This window comes from Diadema antillarum, unplaced genomic scaffold (genome assembly GCF_040938485.1).
Source record: "Diadema antillarum isolate AM-2024a unplaced genomic scaffold, OU_Dant_1.0 seq00001116_RagTag, whole genome shotgun sequence".
Taxonomy (NCBI): domain Eukaryota; kingdom Metazoa; phylum Echinodermata; class Echinoidea; order Diadematoida; family Diadematidae; genus Diadema; species Diadema antillarum.
The window spans coordinates 196,522-217,185 of record NW_027271930.1 but is presented as its reverse complement, the minus strand read 5'-3'; the positions used below and the strand labels follow the sequence as shown (position 1 = coordinate 217,185).

Here is a 20,664-nt window from a genome sequence, read left to right as displayed (position 1 = left end):
TTGGTTTTTTTTTAATCCAAACTGATTGGGAATCAATATGTTATTGTTTATCAAAAAAAGAGCGAGACATTTATGTGAACTTTTTAAGATATAAATATATAAATACACACACATTTACACACACATATATGTAAATGTATAGAGAGAGGGATTGGAAGGAGAGATGTATGAATGATAGATGTGAATATCAGATAGTAAAATTTATTTCAAACACTGTCCGTTTACTCTTTTTTAATCTTTTGATGACTTATGAATTGTCCTCTTTGTGTCTACCATGTACTAACTGTTGATGTTGATTCTATATTCAGTTAGCCTGATGTATTTTGGGTGCAAAACACGTACACTGAAACTGATAGTAAAGTACATTTCATTTAAAAATGCGATTGGCACACATTGGCAGCTGGTGCGCAACCAAATAAAGACCAGTCACAAATGACTGACTTGCTCCAATTAGATTTTCTTTAGGATTTCCAAGAGTTATCATAACTGACAACAATCACTTTGTAACCTGTCTATGGTAATCAACTACGATGTTGCATCTCATTCACTGACTAATTTTCATTCCTATAGATTCATCTTTTGCTTTACATATAACCAGTCAGTATCCGATTGCTAAGTGAAACTTGCCTAAAAGTTTGTCCTTGTTCTGAAAAGAAGCAGGTGCTTGTCAGATGCTCTTCCTTGTGTACGTTTCTTGTGATTGGTTAGGCAACCAAAGGGATGTCATTTAATGCTATCAGGTCATGCTTGACTCGTTGCTGCCATTAAATTTATGAGTGCTATTTCTTCTGCTCCTTTCTTTCTTTTACAATTTGATTCAAATTTGCCTGCTTCCACACGGATTGTACATCCTTTCACACGCACCCATTTATCAAATTTGTACTGAAGTCATTTCAAATGTATTGTTAGAAAACAGGTTGTTATTATGCAGAAGGTAGCAAAATTTACACGCAGTGTGACTCTTGTGACACCTTGAATGCCACATACAACCAGCTCTTCCTTCTCAGATATTGATTTTGATTCAATCAATAATTGTTTCGTCGCGCCAGATGCCCTGATATACAGGCATTCGACTTTATTGTGGCCTGAGTTATTGTCAGTCGTGGTTCATTGGACAACTTAATCTTTTGGACTTAACACATGTAGAGGAGTGATAAGGAGATAGTCGTTCCCCCGTTGATCTGCAAATAATGGTATCGACCGTGCAAAGCAATACAGGTAATTTACGGCATTTCCCGATATCGGGGAAAATGCTAATCCTCATTTTCAGAGGAAATGAAGCCGTTTTACTCAACCGTTTACCTAACAAAGGTCAGTTGTTCTTCCCACGACGCAGGCATATTACTGAGTTGACGAGGTTGGTGATAGATAGGCTAACTTCTGATCAGTCCTTTTGGTCATTTTTTTCCCCACAAACAACCAGGGCACATATAGCCGTGTCGAAATTTCGCAAAGGACCTAAGTTGAACACAATGTTGTCTGCTGTGAAAAAAAAAATGTATAGTGCATGCGTGTGTGTCACACACAAACACACTGCTATAGCTTCTGACCATCCGAGCATTGAAAATTTAGGGTTTCTGGGACAAACACTGAACTAGGGCTTTCTATAGTTCAGTCGGTAGAGCACCGGGATAGCAATCCGGAGGTCTCGGGATCGAATCCCGATGGAATCCCATTTTCTTTGCTCATTTTTCCACTAATAATCTATATTCTTTCTGGACAGTTTATTCTGTCTTTATTTGTTACAAACTCAAAAAGCTGCATTACTTCCCTGATCCCTCGCATTTATCCCCAAGTTGAATTATCATTCGGGTTTATGCCAAATTTAAGTGTGTGCGTGTGTATCACATACAAACACACTGCTATGCTTCCTAGCTTCTGACCATCCGAGCATTGAGAATTCAGGGTTTCTGGGAAGAACGCTGAACTAGGGCTTTCTATAGCTCAGTCGGTAGAGCACCGGGCTATACACAGCAATCGGGAGGTCTCGGGTTCGAATCCCGATGGAATCCCATTTTCTTTGCTCATTTTTCCAAAAAAAAAAAAAAATGTATATGAACAAATTAATTCAACAGATGTTACCTGATGATAGCATACGGTGATGCTATAAATTAGGATCAACCCAATACTTCAATATACCAGCAACTGTCCAACGTGACTTACTTTATCATTGATAGCAGATAACAAAGGACGAAGAGTTCATTATTTAGCGCGAAATAAAGTTGAAACTCATTGTAGGAGAGACTTCATGAGGGCGCCATTTACTCAAGGGAACATAATATATCTGACTTTAACGTATACGTTTTCGTGCTGTCCTTCTACAGCTCATACATCATACGTGGCTGGCATTTAAAAGCAACTCAAGTTGTTGCATATCTGCACATATGTGCATGTAGAGAGGTAAACAAACAAACACACGCACACAAACAGGGGCCTTTATCCAAGTAAAGCGAATTACTGATCGATAACTTTCTCCTCAACCTGTACACGTTAAGATACGATGGAATACATGTAAGTATATATCTTACATGTAATTATATCTGTTTCCTGCGAGTACTCTTGTGTATATTTTGATAGGAAACTTGTTGATTTTGCCAAAAGTGTACAAGTGGAGGAATACATCAAACTGAAATTGAATTGAGACATGTATGCATTATGATCGTAATGAGAGAGGCAATTAGGGGACAACATAATTTTTATACACTGAACCACTCTTGCAGTCTGTAGATACATTCCATTCTCTATTCGTATCGTGAAGTCTTGGTGACAGATATCAGAGAAGGAAAAGAGAGGGGTGGGGTGGGGGAGGGAGGGGGAGGAGTCGGAGGAGACGATGTGTCTCATGTGCATGCACGATCTCAAATTCATCCAACTACATAATGAGTAGTAGAAATTGTGTTTGAAGAGTAGCACATTTAATCATCTCATTAACGGTGCTCTGGGTAACAGTGCGCCTGCTCCAAACCCATCAATTTGTAAGGCCAACCACGGACGAGAGCGCTGAATGGCTGACAGAAACGTAGTATCTCATTTCAGACCTTTTGTCAATGTGCTCATCAGAGAACAAGAAAAAAGTAATACAAACCATGGCAATGTACATGCGATTCTGGGCAAATGTAAGCGGGAAAAAAAATCAATAAGAAATATATCTAGTAATCCAATGAACTAAATTTCGTATGACCATTCGCAAATGCTAAACGATGATAGTATGGTCAAATGAAATTCAACACGATTGCCATAGACCAGTGCCTTCTCCGCGGTTTGTCATCTGCCTGTCTCGATGTGCACGGCACGGAGAGAGAGAGAGAGAGGGAGAGCGAGAGCGGGAGAGAGAGAGAGAGGGAGAGAGAGGGAGAGAAAGGGATAGAGAATAAAAGGGGCTGAAATCCCCCTGAGGCGGAGACAATGAATGCAAAGTAGCTCAGGCATGGCAACGATGCGGTGCTGCCTTTCAGGATGAAATGCGGACGGCGCAGAGCAGTTGACAGTTGAGAACGAGAGAGAGCGAATAAAACTGAGGAGAGGAGAGATTCTCGTGGAATACCACCATCACTAGCTTCTCCCAGCTCATAAGCAGTAGCGGTGCTGGTAGGCGACGGAGGTGGCTTCTGAGAGCTGAAGTACCCAATTTCACCGGCTCACAAGAGCGCCACGCTCGGCTCCTGTACTGCCGCTTTGTGACCAGGGCGCTGCTGTCTGTATATTTTGCCGGCAAGACGAGCTTGTGGCACTCAGCGAAGTTCCGATGCATGCTGTGATCATGGATCCAGGGGACAGTGACAGGTGGGAGTCCGTGTCCCCCATCGCCAGCTCGACGGCGGTCATGTTGTCTACTACACTGCCCGAGAGGGTGATTGATGGCAACGCCTCACTGGTGGTTAATCTCATCGACATCGAACGTCACAAATATCTACCCGGGAGCAAAATCACCTCTGTTGAACACGAGCACTATGTCGAACCTTCTGAAACCATGGTGGTGATGATGATCATCATGGTCGTGATCCTTTCCCTCACCGTGACTCTTTCCAACGTGCTCGTTTTACACGTCATAAGACTTGATCGCACGCTGCACACTGTTGGTAACATGTTCACGGCTAGTCTCGCTGTGGCCGATCTCCTTGTCGGTGTATTTGTGATACCCTTCAATATTTTTGACATACTTTCTGTGACACGGTGGCAGGACCACCCGAACTCGGCCCGGTCGATCTGGGTCACCATGGACTTCTTCTTCACCACGGCAAGTATTATGAACCTTGTGCTCCTTAATCTCGATCGATTTTGGTCGATCACGTCACCTATCAAATACATTCGACAACGCACTCGTCGACGAGCCATGATGCTTATTGCGGGCGTGTGGGGCGTGCCTGTCGTGTTGATATTTGGTCCTGCTACCACGTGGAAACTTGCCTTCAAGTCTGTCCCCGTCCCGTCGCGTACCATGTTCGTGTTTTACAAGGCTGGCTCATGGTTGATGGCCGCCGGAGCTGTTTTTACCTATATCATTCCACTGTTTGTTCTCTGTGCAATCTACTCCCAAATCTACCGAGCCATTCACCGGCGAGCCAAGATGGACGTTGGCCGGTCGAGCATTGCGAGCAGCGCTATGTCCACTCGACCGGGCAGCTCGCGTCGTGACAGCGAGTCGCAGCATAACTTTATTACAGAGCATGAGTTGCAACGTTTGAAAGGAATATACGAGAAGACCGTTCGCAGGGAACGAGGCGAGCGCCAGCTGATGGCGATGATTAGGAGGCGTAGTCGAGGATATGGAACGGGGGCACGTGAAGTGAGACGGTACGCCAGCATCGATGAGGAGGACCACGAGGCTCGGTGTGATGAAGACGAGAGCGCGGAGTGTGAGGAGAATTTTCGCAAGGACACTGATGCAGAGAACGGCAGTATTTACGAAGGAGTCAATGATAATTCGGCCCCGTCGAGCGATGGTAAGCTGGCAGATGTTGAGTCAAGCGATGTGGAACACGATGACGGCTGTAGTGAAGAATCTTTCGAGATTCAAGGTGGTGAGAGGGAAGCGCTGATGACGCGCAATGAAAGTGCGGAAAATGAGAGGAGGGTGCATAATGAGTCCTCTAAAGGCCTCGATGATCTTAATACCTCGCCACGATTGCAAGTGAGACCAAGGAGTGACCGTATGTCCGTCGACTCTCCGACGAGTAAGCCTCGACCTCATCTCTCACCGCGATCCTTGAAGCCTGAACGCCTCGAATGCGATTTATTTTCCAATGGGATGGTTATGTGCCCAAACTGCAGTCCAAGCAGCAGGGGGTCTAGCCGCGGCTCGAGTCCTAGTAGACGACTTGGTAATAGCATGGAAAGTGCGTGTGAGAGTATGAATCATTTGACTCGATCACCAGGGAAAAATCCGAGCCCAGTGTTTCCTTCCTCGCCAGAAAAGTGCGAATCGGAAGTACCAAGCTTGCCACTTAAACCGGATCAAGTTGTGCCACTTCACCAAAATGGAGATGTCATCCACTGTAATGGTATAGTCAAACGATCAGTTCCAGAATCAATTATAACAACGATGCAGGAGAGTTCCTTCACGACGTCAAGTGAGAATATCGAAGCTTCCCCACGAGACGATGCATCGGTTTCTCTTACAGAGAGCGATCCCGCGATTCTGTCCGACGTTGACAGCGAAACTGCATTGCAGGCACCATCCAAACGCAGGACTTCGTTCTCGTTCGATCTGATCAACGAAACCACGCACTGTCGCTGCAACGCCACCATCGCAGACACACGGCCTTCAATGAGAAGCTTATCATACCCAAAGAGTGACCAGCGAACCTCCTTCACATTTCCCATGGACGTCGCTGCCATGAATGGATTTCGCAGCCGTGTTCGCCAGTCATTCAGTACTTCTTTCTCGGCCCTGAGCGGAAGAGGAAGCAAAGCGATGATGCTGCTTCGGAAGCAAGACAAGGCAGCAAAACAATTGGGGATTATTCTCACTTGTCTCATTGTGTGCTGGACACCCTATTTTTTCCAGGTACTGCTGTACTCGTTCGTGTACGACATTGGCAATACGAAGGCAATGACGATCGCGGTGTATCTTGGGTACGCGCACTCTTTCCTCAATCCAATTCTTTACGCCATGTTTAACTTGAGATTCCAGAGGGCGTTTCGCCGAGTCATATGCGCGTGTTGTTTCCGCGAGGAGATTTCTCCTCGCCCCTGCAGCGTACCGCCGTCGTTGATTTAACTCTGGATTATTTACAGTCGGATATTGACATAACCTGAGCTCAAAAGAAGAGGGATAAAAAAACTCATATTTATAACGGATCTCTCTCTCTCTCTCTTTCTCTTTTTTTCCCCTTTATACTCCGTGTAGTTTGTCAAGACTGCCTCAGAGTGTGTGTAAACTTTTAGCTGTCTTTCTGTCAGCTTTAGGAATGAGATAGAAACAGAGAGGGATAGAACTGCACCAACTATTGATTGTTTAAGAAAAAAAAATCATCTCTCCAAAAATGCTATGAGTGTAAGTGCAGCTCTCTCAGTAACGTACTACAATGTTTGCTCGTGTTCAAGAAGACAAGCTGCTTTTCTTTTTCTTTGCCACGTTATGAGGGTAATCCTCGTATTTGCAAGGATCTACACGAGCTGATTGGCGTGATAAAATTACACTGGCTCACGCAATGAGTGCACTTTCTAAAAATGTCCTGTCTCCTCTTTGTTCGGACAAACTACACTTTATCTATAAAATGCCCAGACAGCATCGAAAATCCATGTGTGATTTAAGAAGCCCAAAATAGGTTTGCAACGAAAGAAAAAGAGTTAAAAATGCCTGGATTTCGAAAACAAAAACAAAAACAAAGAGCTCTAAATCATCGGGGGACCTCTTCACGACACGGGCGTCATTTCTCAACTTACTTATCTATGCTAGTAATCTAAATTCTTCTCCAACTATATTTTCCAATAACTGTGCAAGTATTTCGTAAATTGTTTATATATTTTGATAACGCTTTCGTGAAAAGAAGCTGATTTTTTAATACGTACGGTTTTGGTTGTACATGTGTATGTGCAGAAAAGAGTATAAAATATAGAAACAAATATTACATATCTTATCACAAGAAAATGTAGATTTTTCATACTTTTCAAACGCATTGTTTAATTCACCCATTAAATGGCTATGAACCCACCTACAAATGTATCACTCATGGCTATTTCTTCTACAGTAACTTTTGTCATTTACATTTACAAGAATTATTTTGAATACCACAAGATACAAATCTATTATAAAGCCGGATTGTTTATGTACAGGATGATGGAGCACGACTAATATCATATTCATTTATCAAGTTCATTGATCAAATCAATAGCATACTTATTTCAACTGACTTGCTGGGGATTTTGGGTCTGTGGGAGTTCAATGTTCCTCTATAGAAACAGAAGGGAGAATACTCATTTCACACAAACGAATACCACACATGACAAGCATGAATTATTACAATTTGGTCACCTGAAGCGAGTTGATGCAGTTCTTAGGTTGCCATAGCAACTTCCTGAATATGCAGATGAAGAGAGTAACATACAACCTGTACCATGTGTAATTTAGGAACCAAAAGTTCCTCAAATCAATACAGGGATGGAACGCAATGACGTTAGTGTTATCAAAGTCAAAGAACATTATTCCTAAAAACAGAATAAGATACGTGTTTTTTTTTCATACATCAAAGAAATATACATATATATATATATATATATATATATATACATATATATATATATATATATATATATATATATACATATATATACATATATATAGATGTATAAATGCTGGGAGCACCCTATTTGCCTCAGATGGGCATTATTTTGATGTCTATGTACAGCGACCACATACTGCACGCCGGACTTGACCTGTACTCTTCATTCTGCTGGAGTTTCTGCATTAATTTTCACATATAACCTTGGGTCCCCTTTAATGCAAAACCGCAACATGAAACGACGAACGAATTTGCTAACCTAGAGTTAACGAAACAAGCAAGCAAACAAACAAACAAAAAGAAACATTTGCACTCATGTGTGTGTGTGAGTATGTGTATGTGTGATAAGTCAATTGATGTCGTACGACCGTTTGCATGTATAGTTACGGGAGACACGCTTGACGTTTATTATGGATATGATTATGTGATGACGTCAGATTGTCTGCAAATGTAGTTGAAACCCATTATAATAACTTTAATAGGTCGCTATACACAAGTTTGAATACATTGTATGTGTTTAAATACATGAATGTATATACACATTCGTAGATATATACATATATGAATATGTGTATATATACATTTATGCATATGTGTATACATTTATATATTTACATACATATATGCCCTTTTTTTACTGATACATGTATCTGCTTGTATAATATGTACATGTACATGAATGCGTGGATATGCAAAGGTTGGATCAGCAATGTTTCTTGTCGATGTATTCAAAAGGTGGAAGATGTCAGAGCCACAGAAGAAGCAGAAGAAGACAAGGTCCTGCGGTCATCTTTCTATTGTATCTCGTGGTATATGTGCACAGCAGAGGCCACTCTATTCAGTGTTCAGTGTAAAAGCAATAATCGATACGTAAAGGTCACCGCTATGTGGGTGACCGGCACGCTGTCGTCTGGAACAATGATGTCGTCTTTGTCTGATCGGCAAGTATCTATCACCGACTGACTTCTCAGTTTAATAGAGCGTCTTCCGAACCCGCGGGCAGGTGGAAGACATAGGACGCCATATATACTGTAATGTATTCCATTCAAACTCCTTGGCTGGAGAGTGTCTCTCAATATTGCGGTTTAACTCCTTCTGTACCAACGAATTAAATGTGTACAAATTTCACACACATACCTCTGGACAAGAAATCAATGTGGCACGAAGAGAGTTAATCATTATTTGAAGAGTTTGCTCGCAAAACGAGTTAACTCCATTCTTGTTATGTTGAGATATTTGCGTTTACAGCTGCTCAACAGAAATAAAGAAAAGATATGGTATATTCTAAATCGTAACTTCAAGAACATTCCTTTTTATACTAAAAGTGCGGTATCACCGGAAAGGTTTTATTTTGCTCTATCTGATAATGAAATTACTGTCAAAGTGTTTAAAAATGACACTTAGCTCAGTTTGGGATCCACTGCTCTTCACTTATTTTTTTTTCGCAATGATTTGTGAAAGTACTGGGAGGAAGAACGCGATCTCTTACAATTAACTGCTTCATGACATCAACTTCATTGAAGACAAATCTTACAGGGAAGACAAATCTTAAAGGGATAGTGTAGTACTGGTTAAGATGGAGCTTCAGGTTTTTAACTTTTTTGTGACATAATTATCATACTCTTTACTTGCTTCATACAATGAGAAACTTCTTATAAGATATGAAAGAGCATGTAATTTTAAGAGGGATTCAAAGTTTTTTGATGAATTTTTTAAAAGAATGGCTGATATATCCAAAACAAAGAGATCCCAATGAAAGGTAGAACCCACCTTTTATCAGGAACGTCTTGTTTTACTTTGTTTTTGGATATCTCAGCCATTTAAAACCCGATTTTCATCTAAACTTTGACTTCCTCTTAGAATTGTTTGCTCTGTAACATTTCGAAAGTGGTTTCTCAGTATCTCGCAAAAAGTTAAAAGCTCAATCCTCATCTTAATTAACACTATATCATTCCGCCAAAGGCGACTTCTGGATGATTTTCACACGTTTGCATAGTTGAACATCTAATAATTGGTTATGCTAAGTACAGAGTTTCAGAATTTATAGTGATTATGATGAGGACTAAGAATATTTACAAACTTCATTACAAATCATAAGAAACAAGGATGAGGACTTCGCAGCTTCCCATAAGAAGGCACGATAGGGTGCTCAAGGAAGCAGAACAAGCAAGTAAAAAGCATGTATTCTACACAGGCATTGACAGGTAAAGCTGTTAAGCAAGTGTTTGTGAAGGAATTACATTGCTACATTACTAGAATGTGTGAACCTCCTGTGTCATTATCCTTGTTCAGTGTATCATGTTTTTGGGTTTTCAGAGTTTTGGTTTATCTATATCACAATTCCACAAATCTATACATAGCGCCATCGATTTATATGGAATGCCCCTTTAACCCTTTCTCTGCCAATGAGTCAAATAAGAACAAATTTCTCATACAGACCTATGGACAGGTGATTAATGTAACTCACAGAAAAGGGTTAAAGAATTATAAATAAATCAAAGAATTGTTTCCAATGGACTTCATTACTCACTAATTTCAGAAATTCTTGAAGATACAGATGCACTTGATTACCGCATGGCATCCTTCGATGAAATGACGAGAAATGTCACTGTTTTGGTTATTCTAAAATGAATTACTATTCAATTAAACTTTATTTCCATCCAACAAAATGCAATGCACAATGCAAAGTCTACACTTGGCAAATTATATTGTCTAACGATTTGTAAGAAGTGCAGGCCATAAAGTATAAAGTATAATACAAAACGTATGGACTAACAAACGTACAATGAGAGGAACGATGCATACTTTGCAAGGACGACAAAAAGTAAGATAGCGATGGAAAAGAATGATCTACCGAAAAGCTGAGCTTGCATGACGCACATAACTCGTTAAGCAATAATCGAATAATGCATTTATCCAAATGTTATCTATGTACGGCTAGAGCATTAGATATCTGATATCTGATGCAGGAACATCGTAATAGAAAAATATGATAAACAGTATTTGTTTAAAGTACTGTATTCTCTTTGATTTTGCCAAACAGACTTCACTATAGTTAGGTTAAGTTATTAAAGCTGATATTTATAGAAAGCAGGATATGGAGGAGTGCTACCTGAAGATAATGTTCCCTCATTTTACTCCTAAGGTCTAGTACCTTCCTCGAGAACATTTCGTCGTTTGTTTGTGGGGTTTTTTTTTTCGGACACAAAATAACTTGACATAAAATTGAACAAGTCTGGCTAATCAGAACTGAGACCCTGATCCTGTCATCCGAAACGTAGTAGTAGTTTGCACACCCAAAGGCGATCTTGCATCTTTATTACCTTTTGGTAGGTAACAGTTGCGATTGAAATAAGCAATTAATCACGGGACGCACATGCTGGCTACATGCGTATGCCCTTTCTTGTAAACACAGACACACACAGACACACACGAGCAAACACGCCTACTATATATATATATATATATATATATATATATATATATATATATATATATATGTATATATATATATATATATATATATGTATATATATATATATATATATATATATGTGCATTGTGTGTATATATATCTTGTAATATTCTCCTTATATTATAACAAGTCTCCACGTGACAAGTCGTGCCTTGAAAATCGTCTTAGAAATACATAATGGAAGATCGTCTATTTCAGTACTATCATCATAATGTGGGAGGAATTCAAAATTAGACCATTATACGTCGACTCCTATTTGTGGTTAAAAAATATCATACCTATACAACGTCTATATGAGTAATTTCATAAGAACAATGGACTTGTTTGTGTATGAGAATGATGTGTGAGAAATAGTTGATGTGATAGTGATCTAACCTGTCTCGAAGTGAATATCACTGACGTACACAATGAGTCATTGCGTCACAATGCCCTAGGTAAAAGATATCTGGTTGCTCAGCATGCTATATGCATTAGTTGTATACTGCTGCTTTTCATGTGCTTACAGTCACACACACACACACACACACACACACACACACACATATATATTTTATATATATATATATATATATATATATATATATATATATATATATATATATATGGGGGTAATTGAAAAAATTCTACACCGTAAAGACAACCGCTTCGGCATTCCATCGTTGGATGCATTTATTTATTTCTGACGTTGCAAATGCATAAAAATTATTTAGAGCGTCAGAAATATTCATGAATACTCCTTGGAAACTCCCTTGTCAACATCTACGTATCGCCTGTCGTCTCTCACTAGTAACAACCACATTCCCAGCATCATTATATCGAGTGTGGGGAAGATCCAGACAAACTCACATTAGGCCCATGCATAGACTAATGATATCTTCGCATCAATGAGTTGACATTATAATTCTTCCCATCGTGTGAATATAATATACAAAACTGATTGATGAATAAACAAACAAAAGACGCAGTACACTCAAATAGTTCTAACACATCTCTCATACTCACTAAAAAGCATACGATTACGCCACACACACTCATAAGCAAATACACACATGCACACACATTGCACCCACGCACCACCACCTTCTCTTTTTGATGAGTTGTGCCCTCACGCTTCTCTGCATTTTTCACAATGTTCAAACAAAAATTCCCAGGGCACTAAATGATTATTTCATCATCTGCAGTTAAATTAACCAAAAATAACCGTAGTATACCCGGATGGCTTTCCCCGGGTAATTATGTCTACATCTTTGGCGATAGCTAGGCGGTTAGTGCTCATAAGTGGATGAACAGTTTCATAATATTAAGTGCTGAGTTATTATGTGCAACACAGAGCTTCATGATTTCACATTTATTTTCTTTTGCCTCAATAGTGGCAATTACAAGCACCAAAAGGCACAAGTTATTCTAGTTATTAAGGTTTATTAAGGTTTATAATCATATTGTGTCATGCCTTTTTTTGGTGGTACAGTGTATGTAAGGATGTAATCAAACCTGATTCTTATTCGTATAGCATTCCCCTCGTGTGTGATTATCCAATTGCGCTGCCAAACTATTACAAAATGTGTAACACTTCAACGACAACAACAACAGCATTAACAAGCACAACGAACGATTCTCGGCATCTCATATAATGCCTCATAACGTGTTCACTGCGCATCCAGTACTTGACTTGATATCAGCGATGCAAACTGTACTGTATTAATTCAGGGCAGTAGTCACAGTCTGAGCTATCCCTAGGATTAATCATAAAATGAAATGCCTACAGCGCCTGCACGGTTCACTATCATCGACCGGATGTTCCGACTCAAATGTGTTTCTGATAATAAACTTTATTAGCAACTGTCTGTGTGTGTGTGTGTGCGTGTTTATTTATTGAGTAGCTGAATTTTAAAGACCGTTTTACTTCGTGCGCATGTATGGATGATGCCGACTATACTTTAAGAACGAATGGATGCATCACATGTAGGCAGCATTTGAGCATAAAGAATTTTAGATTGGAATAAACTTCGCACAGATTACGCGTAAAACAATAAAGGAAGATGAGTACAATTTTAAGGAAGGAATCCGTGAAAAAGATGTATGTAGTGACAAGCGCATTCTCTTTTTTTAATACATTTTGAAGTTGATCTACATTGACATTAAGTCAACTAAATTCATGAAAATACCATGATATGCATGAGATACAATAATGACGTGTACGCTTTTATATTGTACGGCAGGAATACAATATGCATTTTTTTTTTTGCCACAGAAGAATAAAATATTACTCCTAAAAGTTTGGAAAAAAGTGCTAAAGGTAAAACGGAAAGTGGAGGAAAAGGGAAATTCGTCATCCATCGATATTTTGGTCGATACGAAAGGCGCGAAAATAACCTTTCCATGAAGATACAGCATCCCTTTAATCCGCCACTATTTGAATTCCTCCGCGGAACTAATGAAAACGCTCGCGAACAAGGACACGGCGCGCACTCGGCAGTATTAGATGGCGGCACACTGATTCGCTCGGATGTGATGTGCCTATGGGGAAACAAACGGGGGCCTCCTCGCCTATTCAGAGGCTGATTGTAGCCAACTTAGGCGGATGAATCGGACTGGCGGGAGGCCAGGAAATACATAAAACTCTACGATCTAGTAAGAGATGGTTGGTGTGAAAGGGGGCAGGGGGAAGGAGGAGTGAAATGATACTCATTTGACGGGTTATTAGTGAATATTCCGTGAGAAATGTAATTGTAAATAAATGACAATAATTCAACTGGGTAAACGTATTGAACTTGAGCTCGTAACTATGACAGAAAAAAGGTCGTGGAGCATCAGAACCCATGCTTTTTGTAAGGAAACCAAGGGATGACGGCATGAGCTTTTTTTTTGTTTTTTTTTTGATAAATGAGCTGCAGTTGGTTGGGAGATTGATGGCTCTCGCAATTCTCTCTCTCACTCTCTCTATCTATCTAGCTATATATATATTCATGTATATGTATATATATTAATGTTTATATAATATACAATAAACATATAGTATACAATATATATATTTATATATATATATATACACACACACATATATATATAATATATATATATATATATATGTATATATATATATATGTATATATATATATATATGTATAAACAGATAAACAGATTCATAAACAGATAATAAAGCTGAGGAAGACCAAGGTCGAAAGCTTCGTAACAGCCGGCTTCATGCGACATCTTTTGTCATCATTACATTGTCTCGACTATATAAATATTTATATATACATACAATGAATATATAATATACAATATATATATATATATACATATGTATATATATATATATTCAGAGAGAGAGAGAGAGAGAACGATTTATATATGTTTGTGTATGCGTTATTCCAATACACTTGCTCACACGTTATAGATATAAGTCATTGTGTACTTAGAGTGAGCATAAACCTGAATCATATCAAAGTGCAGACACAATCATGCAGTGCGTTTTTAGAGAGAGGTGCACACCAGCATATCCGGTGCAATTCACCGCAAACTGGCATTTTATCATCATCAAGCGTTGAGTTTCAACAGTCGCGTGCACTCGATTGCATTACCCATGCCATGATTCAGACAACCGACAAGCCACATTTGAATTCCTTTCTTTTTTTTTTCATTTCTCTGCAAGCTTCAAACGTCAATCTTGCCGCCCCTGGATCTACGGGAGAGAGAGAGAATACAGGAACAAACGCAGTCTTCTGCTTCATCAGCAGAGCCCCAGTAAAAACATTATCGCGTGTCTACACCGTTCAGTTGAGCGAACTTTCTTTCCTTGTAGTTTTCCTCAAAACGCGTTGCCTCATCCAATCGAAACGATGCAAATACAGTTTCTTTATGCTGAAGAATGTCATGGTGATGGGGGATCACATTGGCAAGTAAATGCAGCCGATGTGATACAGCTGTGTTACACGCGCGTCGTCAGCGATATTGTGCATCCATACGCCAATGCCTGATGTAAACTATACGAATAAAAGGCATTCTTACCACCATTGAAGATGACAATTTTATCTGGGCCAACCATTGTTCACATACGCATAGAGGCACTCACATAAACACACGCTGACTCTTTTTTTTTTAGTGTCTGTCTGTCTGTATGTATGTGTGCGTGTCTGTCTCTCTATACACACCCTCTCTCTCTATATATAAATGTATATCTTAATGTAAGATATCATTTTTCTGCCACTATAAACCCGTTTATCCCAGTTTTTCGTCCAATTTTCGTCCCCTTCGTCGTCTGTTTTTTAAACTCTGATTCCAAAAGCTATCATATTCTGTACTGTTTCGGTAATATCTTCCAAAACGCAGTAAATTATATATGCAGCATTCCGATTTTAACGTCGTTTAGGATTAACTGAAAATATATAATAATTTTATAGATAATCAATAAGAGAATATGAGAAAAAGAGAGTTAGAAAGGTAAAGAGAGAGAGAAAGAGAAATAGAGCACGAGAGATTAATATAACACGTTAACATTAAAGGGATGGTATAATTTGTTTGAGATGAGAATTCAGGTTTTAAGTTTTTATGAGATAATTAGAAACTTCTGTTTTTTTTTAAATATAAAAGAGCATACAATTCTATTAAAGAGGAATTAAAAGTCTATTTGACAAAAATTGGTTTTGAAATGACTGAGATTTCCAGAAACAAAGAGGTCCTAATGAAAGGTGGAAATCACCTTTTGTTAGGACCACTTTCTTTTACTATGTTTTTTTTATATCTCAGTCATTAATTTTCAAAACCGATTTTCATCAAATAAACTCTGAATTCCTGTTAGATTGTATGCTCTTCTAAATTTCAAAAAGTGGTTTTTAATCATCTCGTTAAAAGTTAAAACCTGAATCCCCATCTCAACCAAAACTATACCATCCCTTTAAGGTAGGCTGGTATGTTGGTAGGTAGGTAGAGAGAGAGAGGGGGGGGGGAGGAGAGAGATAGTCAAATGCAAGGCGTGACAACCTTAATCATTTTACTGCTTCATAAAAAACATTCTCTTCTCGAGGACCGTACAAAATTTCAATCGCTCTCGATTTTTCCCCAGGGACTTTATTGCGAGCACGTTTTTATATATAGAATCCTGACATTCCAGGCAGACAGGTTTGCATCAACTCGCGTTATCCTCGCTATCATTTTCTCATCTTCTCCGAGTTTAAAACCCCTCCAGCCGTACCATAAAGTGCGGATTTACATGAGAGGGATTCATGGAGAACAAAGTAGACTACAGGAAATGAACAAAGTTGTGCGTGTGCGTTTGTGAGTGTTAGCTTCTCTGTCTGTAACGCGCTGTTTAGTGTACACGGAGCAATGGTTCTTCTCTTTCAACTTTACCGTTGTTCAGGAAGCGAATGGGGTCGACTGAAATTGGAACGATACACCAACCTGGTTTATGAATTTGATGACACTTTACTCGGCAGGAAATGAATGTCACGTGTTCAGCGATCACAAACTCGCTGTAATCGCTGGTCATGTTTGTGTTGCTTTTCCTTTCTAGATATCTCCATAAGAAGATTTTGTAGTCCGCTGAGTCTTGAGAGACTTTGACTGCTTTTTTTCCTGTTGACTAAAAAGAAAAAATATATATATATATATATTTATATACATGTTACGTGAAGTGGGCTCGGCCTCGTACGTGATAGGTGCTGCAGTGTAAATATGGTCGTGACGGAGGAAGAAGGGCTGCTAGCAGACGTGGCAGTAGGTCACTTATTGCCTTTTATTGCTGCCAAGCTTTCGACCCTTTACAGGTCTTCTTCAAGGCTTGGGACGTAAACACAAAGCAACCAATTTGCAAACACTTGAACAGAATAAGGCAAAAACAAGGCAAATTAAAAGAAAGCCAAAAGAAAAATAAACAGCAACATGACATAAGGTGACATTCACCACAACAGAACAGTAATGTGACATACGTTGGCACGCACGGCGGTGAAAGAGACAGTAGCAGCAGCAGCAGTATGGTATAAGTAAACAATAGCAACAGTTATAATTGCAATTATATATATATATATATATATATATATATATATATATATATATATATATTCCTCTCATAGCCGTTATTCCTTTCCATATTCTCATTTTATGCTTGTAACTTTAAAGATATTTTGCGCTACATTGAACAAGTACAAGAACAACAACAAACTTGTACCACTCTACACTCAAACTATGAGCACTAAGAAGGTATAAATAAAATAATGATAATCAACAACGACGACAACAGAAGTAGAGCTTGAGCAGACAAATTGAAAACATGCCTTCTTAGCCGAGCACCAACCCCAGATTTTGGAATTTATTAAGCTGCGAATTCATTAAGCTGAAAAAACCCCTCTCCATTGTAATATTCTTTTAAGCGCAAGTTGAAATATTTTCTGTTAAATTCTCGCTGAGATATTAATTCTCTTTAGATTGATCACAACATTCTTAAGGTTCATCATCATCATTGAATACATCTATAATTCATTTAGTAATGAAATACGCCATCTTATTGGCATAATCCTTGCTCAGCTGCGTGCAGCCACCAGCCGTCCGAAGCACCTTCTCAATTCTCCCTTCTGTTTTCCTTGATCAGCGTGCAGGCATTCTCTTCCTGTCTGTCCTCTTTTTCCTTTTATTCTGTTTAGCACTCATTCCTTTCAATTGTATACCCCACAGTCAAGCCATAATATCATGTTGCTGTGTTCCTCTTGTTTTGTTCCGTCCTGTTCCTGTCATTTTTGTGTTATGTCTTTGTAATTAAGTATTCTCAGAATTCTTTGAGTGGTTCACAGTATGCAAGCATGCTTTTTAGTAAGTCTCTCGTTCCATTCTTTTTCTGTAAGCATAACTTTGTACTTTGCCAGTATGCATGTACATGTATCATCTTTATTGGTTAACTAGGATTCATTTTTCACGGTCAGATGTATGCCTATGACTCAATTCCTGATTTTTTTATGTTATGTTTTGTTGGAAAAAAGAATAAAAAACACAAATAGAATGAATTGAAAGATATGAAAAAAATATGTAAAATCTGCATTGAGCATTGTGATGATATTACGCAATTGACACAATAGACAGGCTGTATGGAGAATTAATCACGAGTTCTTGTCTCGTTGCAAAGTGAGGTCCATAGTAGTGTCTACAGAGCTTGCAGTGCGTAAAAGCACACTTGGTAACACACCTGAACACATGTAGTGGACTGCGTGCTATAAACGAGAATATTCAAGTCTGTTGATTCAAAGCCAAAGAATGCCGATTTAAAATAACAGGAAATTTGATGTTTCGCAGCTAAGGGCCATTACACTGTTTTTTCCTTTTATCACCCCCACCCTTCTATCTCTCGCTCTCCTCTAGGAGCATGGTTATAGAAGACGGCAATCCACTGCTTTGCTTGCATCTCTTTCGAAAAACAAAACAAACCGTAATTCAAAATCTTCATTTGCACAGGAGCTTATGAAAATTGCCAGTGAAATTATAAAATCATATATAGACATATGTATATCTATATATGAGGTGGTCAACGTCCAGATTTTCATGGCTAGGCAGACAAACAATAACAACTCAAAGTCGACCTAGTTTAGAAACCTATTTTGAAGGAAAAATTGATCCAACTTCAACTGGAATGTCAAAATCGTTATCTCGGAGGGCATAATTATGGATGCCTTACAACGGTGTCTATCGTGGAAATGTCTGCAGCGATCTTAACGTGATATACCAGACGTGACTTTTATCAATGTGTTGGTATTGCTGATTCTCATGTTTTTTTCTTCACAGGCGAAATATACATTTAGCTCGAGTTACAACAGTGACTAGGCGTTTTCACATATTTTCAGATATTTTCCTATTTCCCAAGACAGAAAATAGCGCGCTATTTCGAACATCGGGCTGATGTGAAAACGTCTATTTTCTCATTCTAATAGTGGAGGTACACTTAAATCGTTTAATAGATGCCGTTGACTGTCGTTTCTTTTTCTTCTTTTACATCTGAGCTTACTAAAGTCATGCGTGTTAAGATTTCTGATCATAACACATTTGAGTGTGATAATAAGAACTGAGAGAAATAAAAAAAGAAATGTACAAGAAATTCTAGAAAATACCTTTTCTGTATCTTTTAAAATATATATCATTTATTGGTATACATTCCACTTGAATGTTTGAATGAGCAATATGGGCACACACACACACACACACACACACACACACACACACACACACACACACACACACACACACATGCAAGCTCAGGCTTGTGCTCAATCGAACGAATGTTCGCAATCGTGCGTGAAACGGAATGGTGAATCTATTACGCTCTAGTGGATGTTCTCCCTGGGGTATAACACTATCGCTTTCGCGCCGCTGGGCGAATAAAGGCAACTGGTGAACACGCCTTTATCGGTTAGCAGGAAGTGCCTTCTCTACACTATCTCACCGGATATGAAGCCAAGCAGAAGTTTTCACCGAGAGTATAGAGCGTTTTACGTGAATGCGTGGTGTGTGAAAGGGTGCGTGTGTGCGTGTGTGCGTGTGAGTATTCCCTAAACGCAGAATGTGTATTCATGAATTGTATATGCTTGTATTATTCACATACACATAATATAACACATGTCATGATAAAAGTGCATCGTATTATACTTATTGAAATAACACATATTCTATATGTGTGTATATAAATGTGCATCACATGTAGACCCTATATACATATTCCTTGTGAAAAAACACGGAAAAAATGAAACTAAAATGGAAGAAGTATTCTAACAAGTTACTATTTTTTTCCTGTCCAACATGCTCAGTTATGTTCAGTGTGTGTGTCTGTGTGTGTGTGGGGGGGGGGGGGGCTGCGGGACAGGGGATCAAGGTCCAAGGTACCCCCCTCCCCCCCCCCCCCCCCCTTAAGAACCTCAGGACGGAACAACTAAGGACGGAACCTTTGGAAATTCATGGATGTTGTGATTTTTATCGATTTTTTTTTCGAATTTCTCTTTTTCAGCAACAAAAAAGAAAGAAAAAGGGGGAGCAGCAGCCCCTAGCCCCTTTCCCAGCTTCACGGTCCCTGGTTTGTGCATGTTGCTGAAAATGTGTCACCATTAAAGGCTTCTTCGAGGGCAGGCTGTGGCAAAAAAAAAAATGCCCTTTATCCTCAAAGGCCCAACTGTGGCTTTTGAGTTTTCAAGGCCCCTCTCGTCTGCTCTCCTCAACTTTGCTGAAATTTAGGAAATGCTGCGCGCACCGGTGCTCCAATTCTGAAACGACGTACCTCTCAAATCAATGTTCAGCCGCCACAGTGAGGGCAAAGAGACATGCCTCGCGATATCCGACGTTACCATGGAAACGAGGTCAGAGACGGAAAGAAATTGTTCATATTGTACCACAGACGATTGGCTCGGAACCACATCCAAATGAATTGTAAAACCTAAAAACGGTGGTAGAACTATTTCAGTGATATGCCGACGACTTTTTTTAACCTTTTGC

At 39.2% G+C, this 20,664-nt stretch overlaps 1 protein-coding gene across 1 annotated transcript; it reads left to right on the top strand.

Annotated features, from left to right (window-relative positions):
- Positions 1-3,745: 3,745 nt before the first annotated feature.
- LOC139743847 (uncharacterized) lies at positions 3,746-6,220 on the top strand. The gene has a single exon (XM_071654304.1). It carries the CDS (start codon positions 3,746-3,748, stop codon positions 6,218-6,220), a length of 2,475 nt encoding a protein of 824 aa, XP_071510405.1.
- Positions 6,221-20,664: the final 14,444 nt, after the last annotated feature.

What these genes read in the sequence shown, in the direction of transcription:
- LOC139743847 (XM_071654304.1), top strand. Translation starts at nt 3,746, where the DNA reads ATGCATGCTGTGATCATGGATCCAGGGGACAGTGACAGGTGGGAGTCC.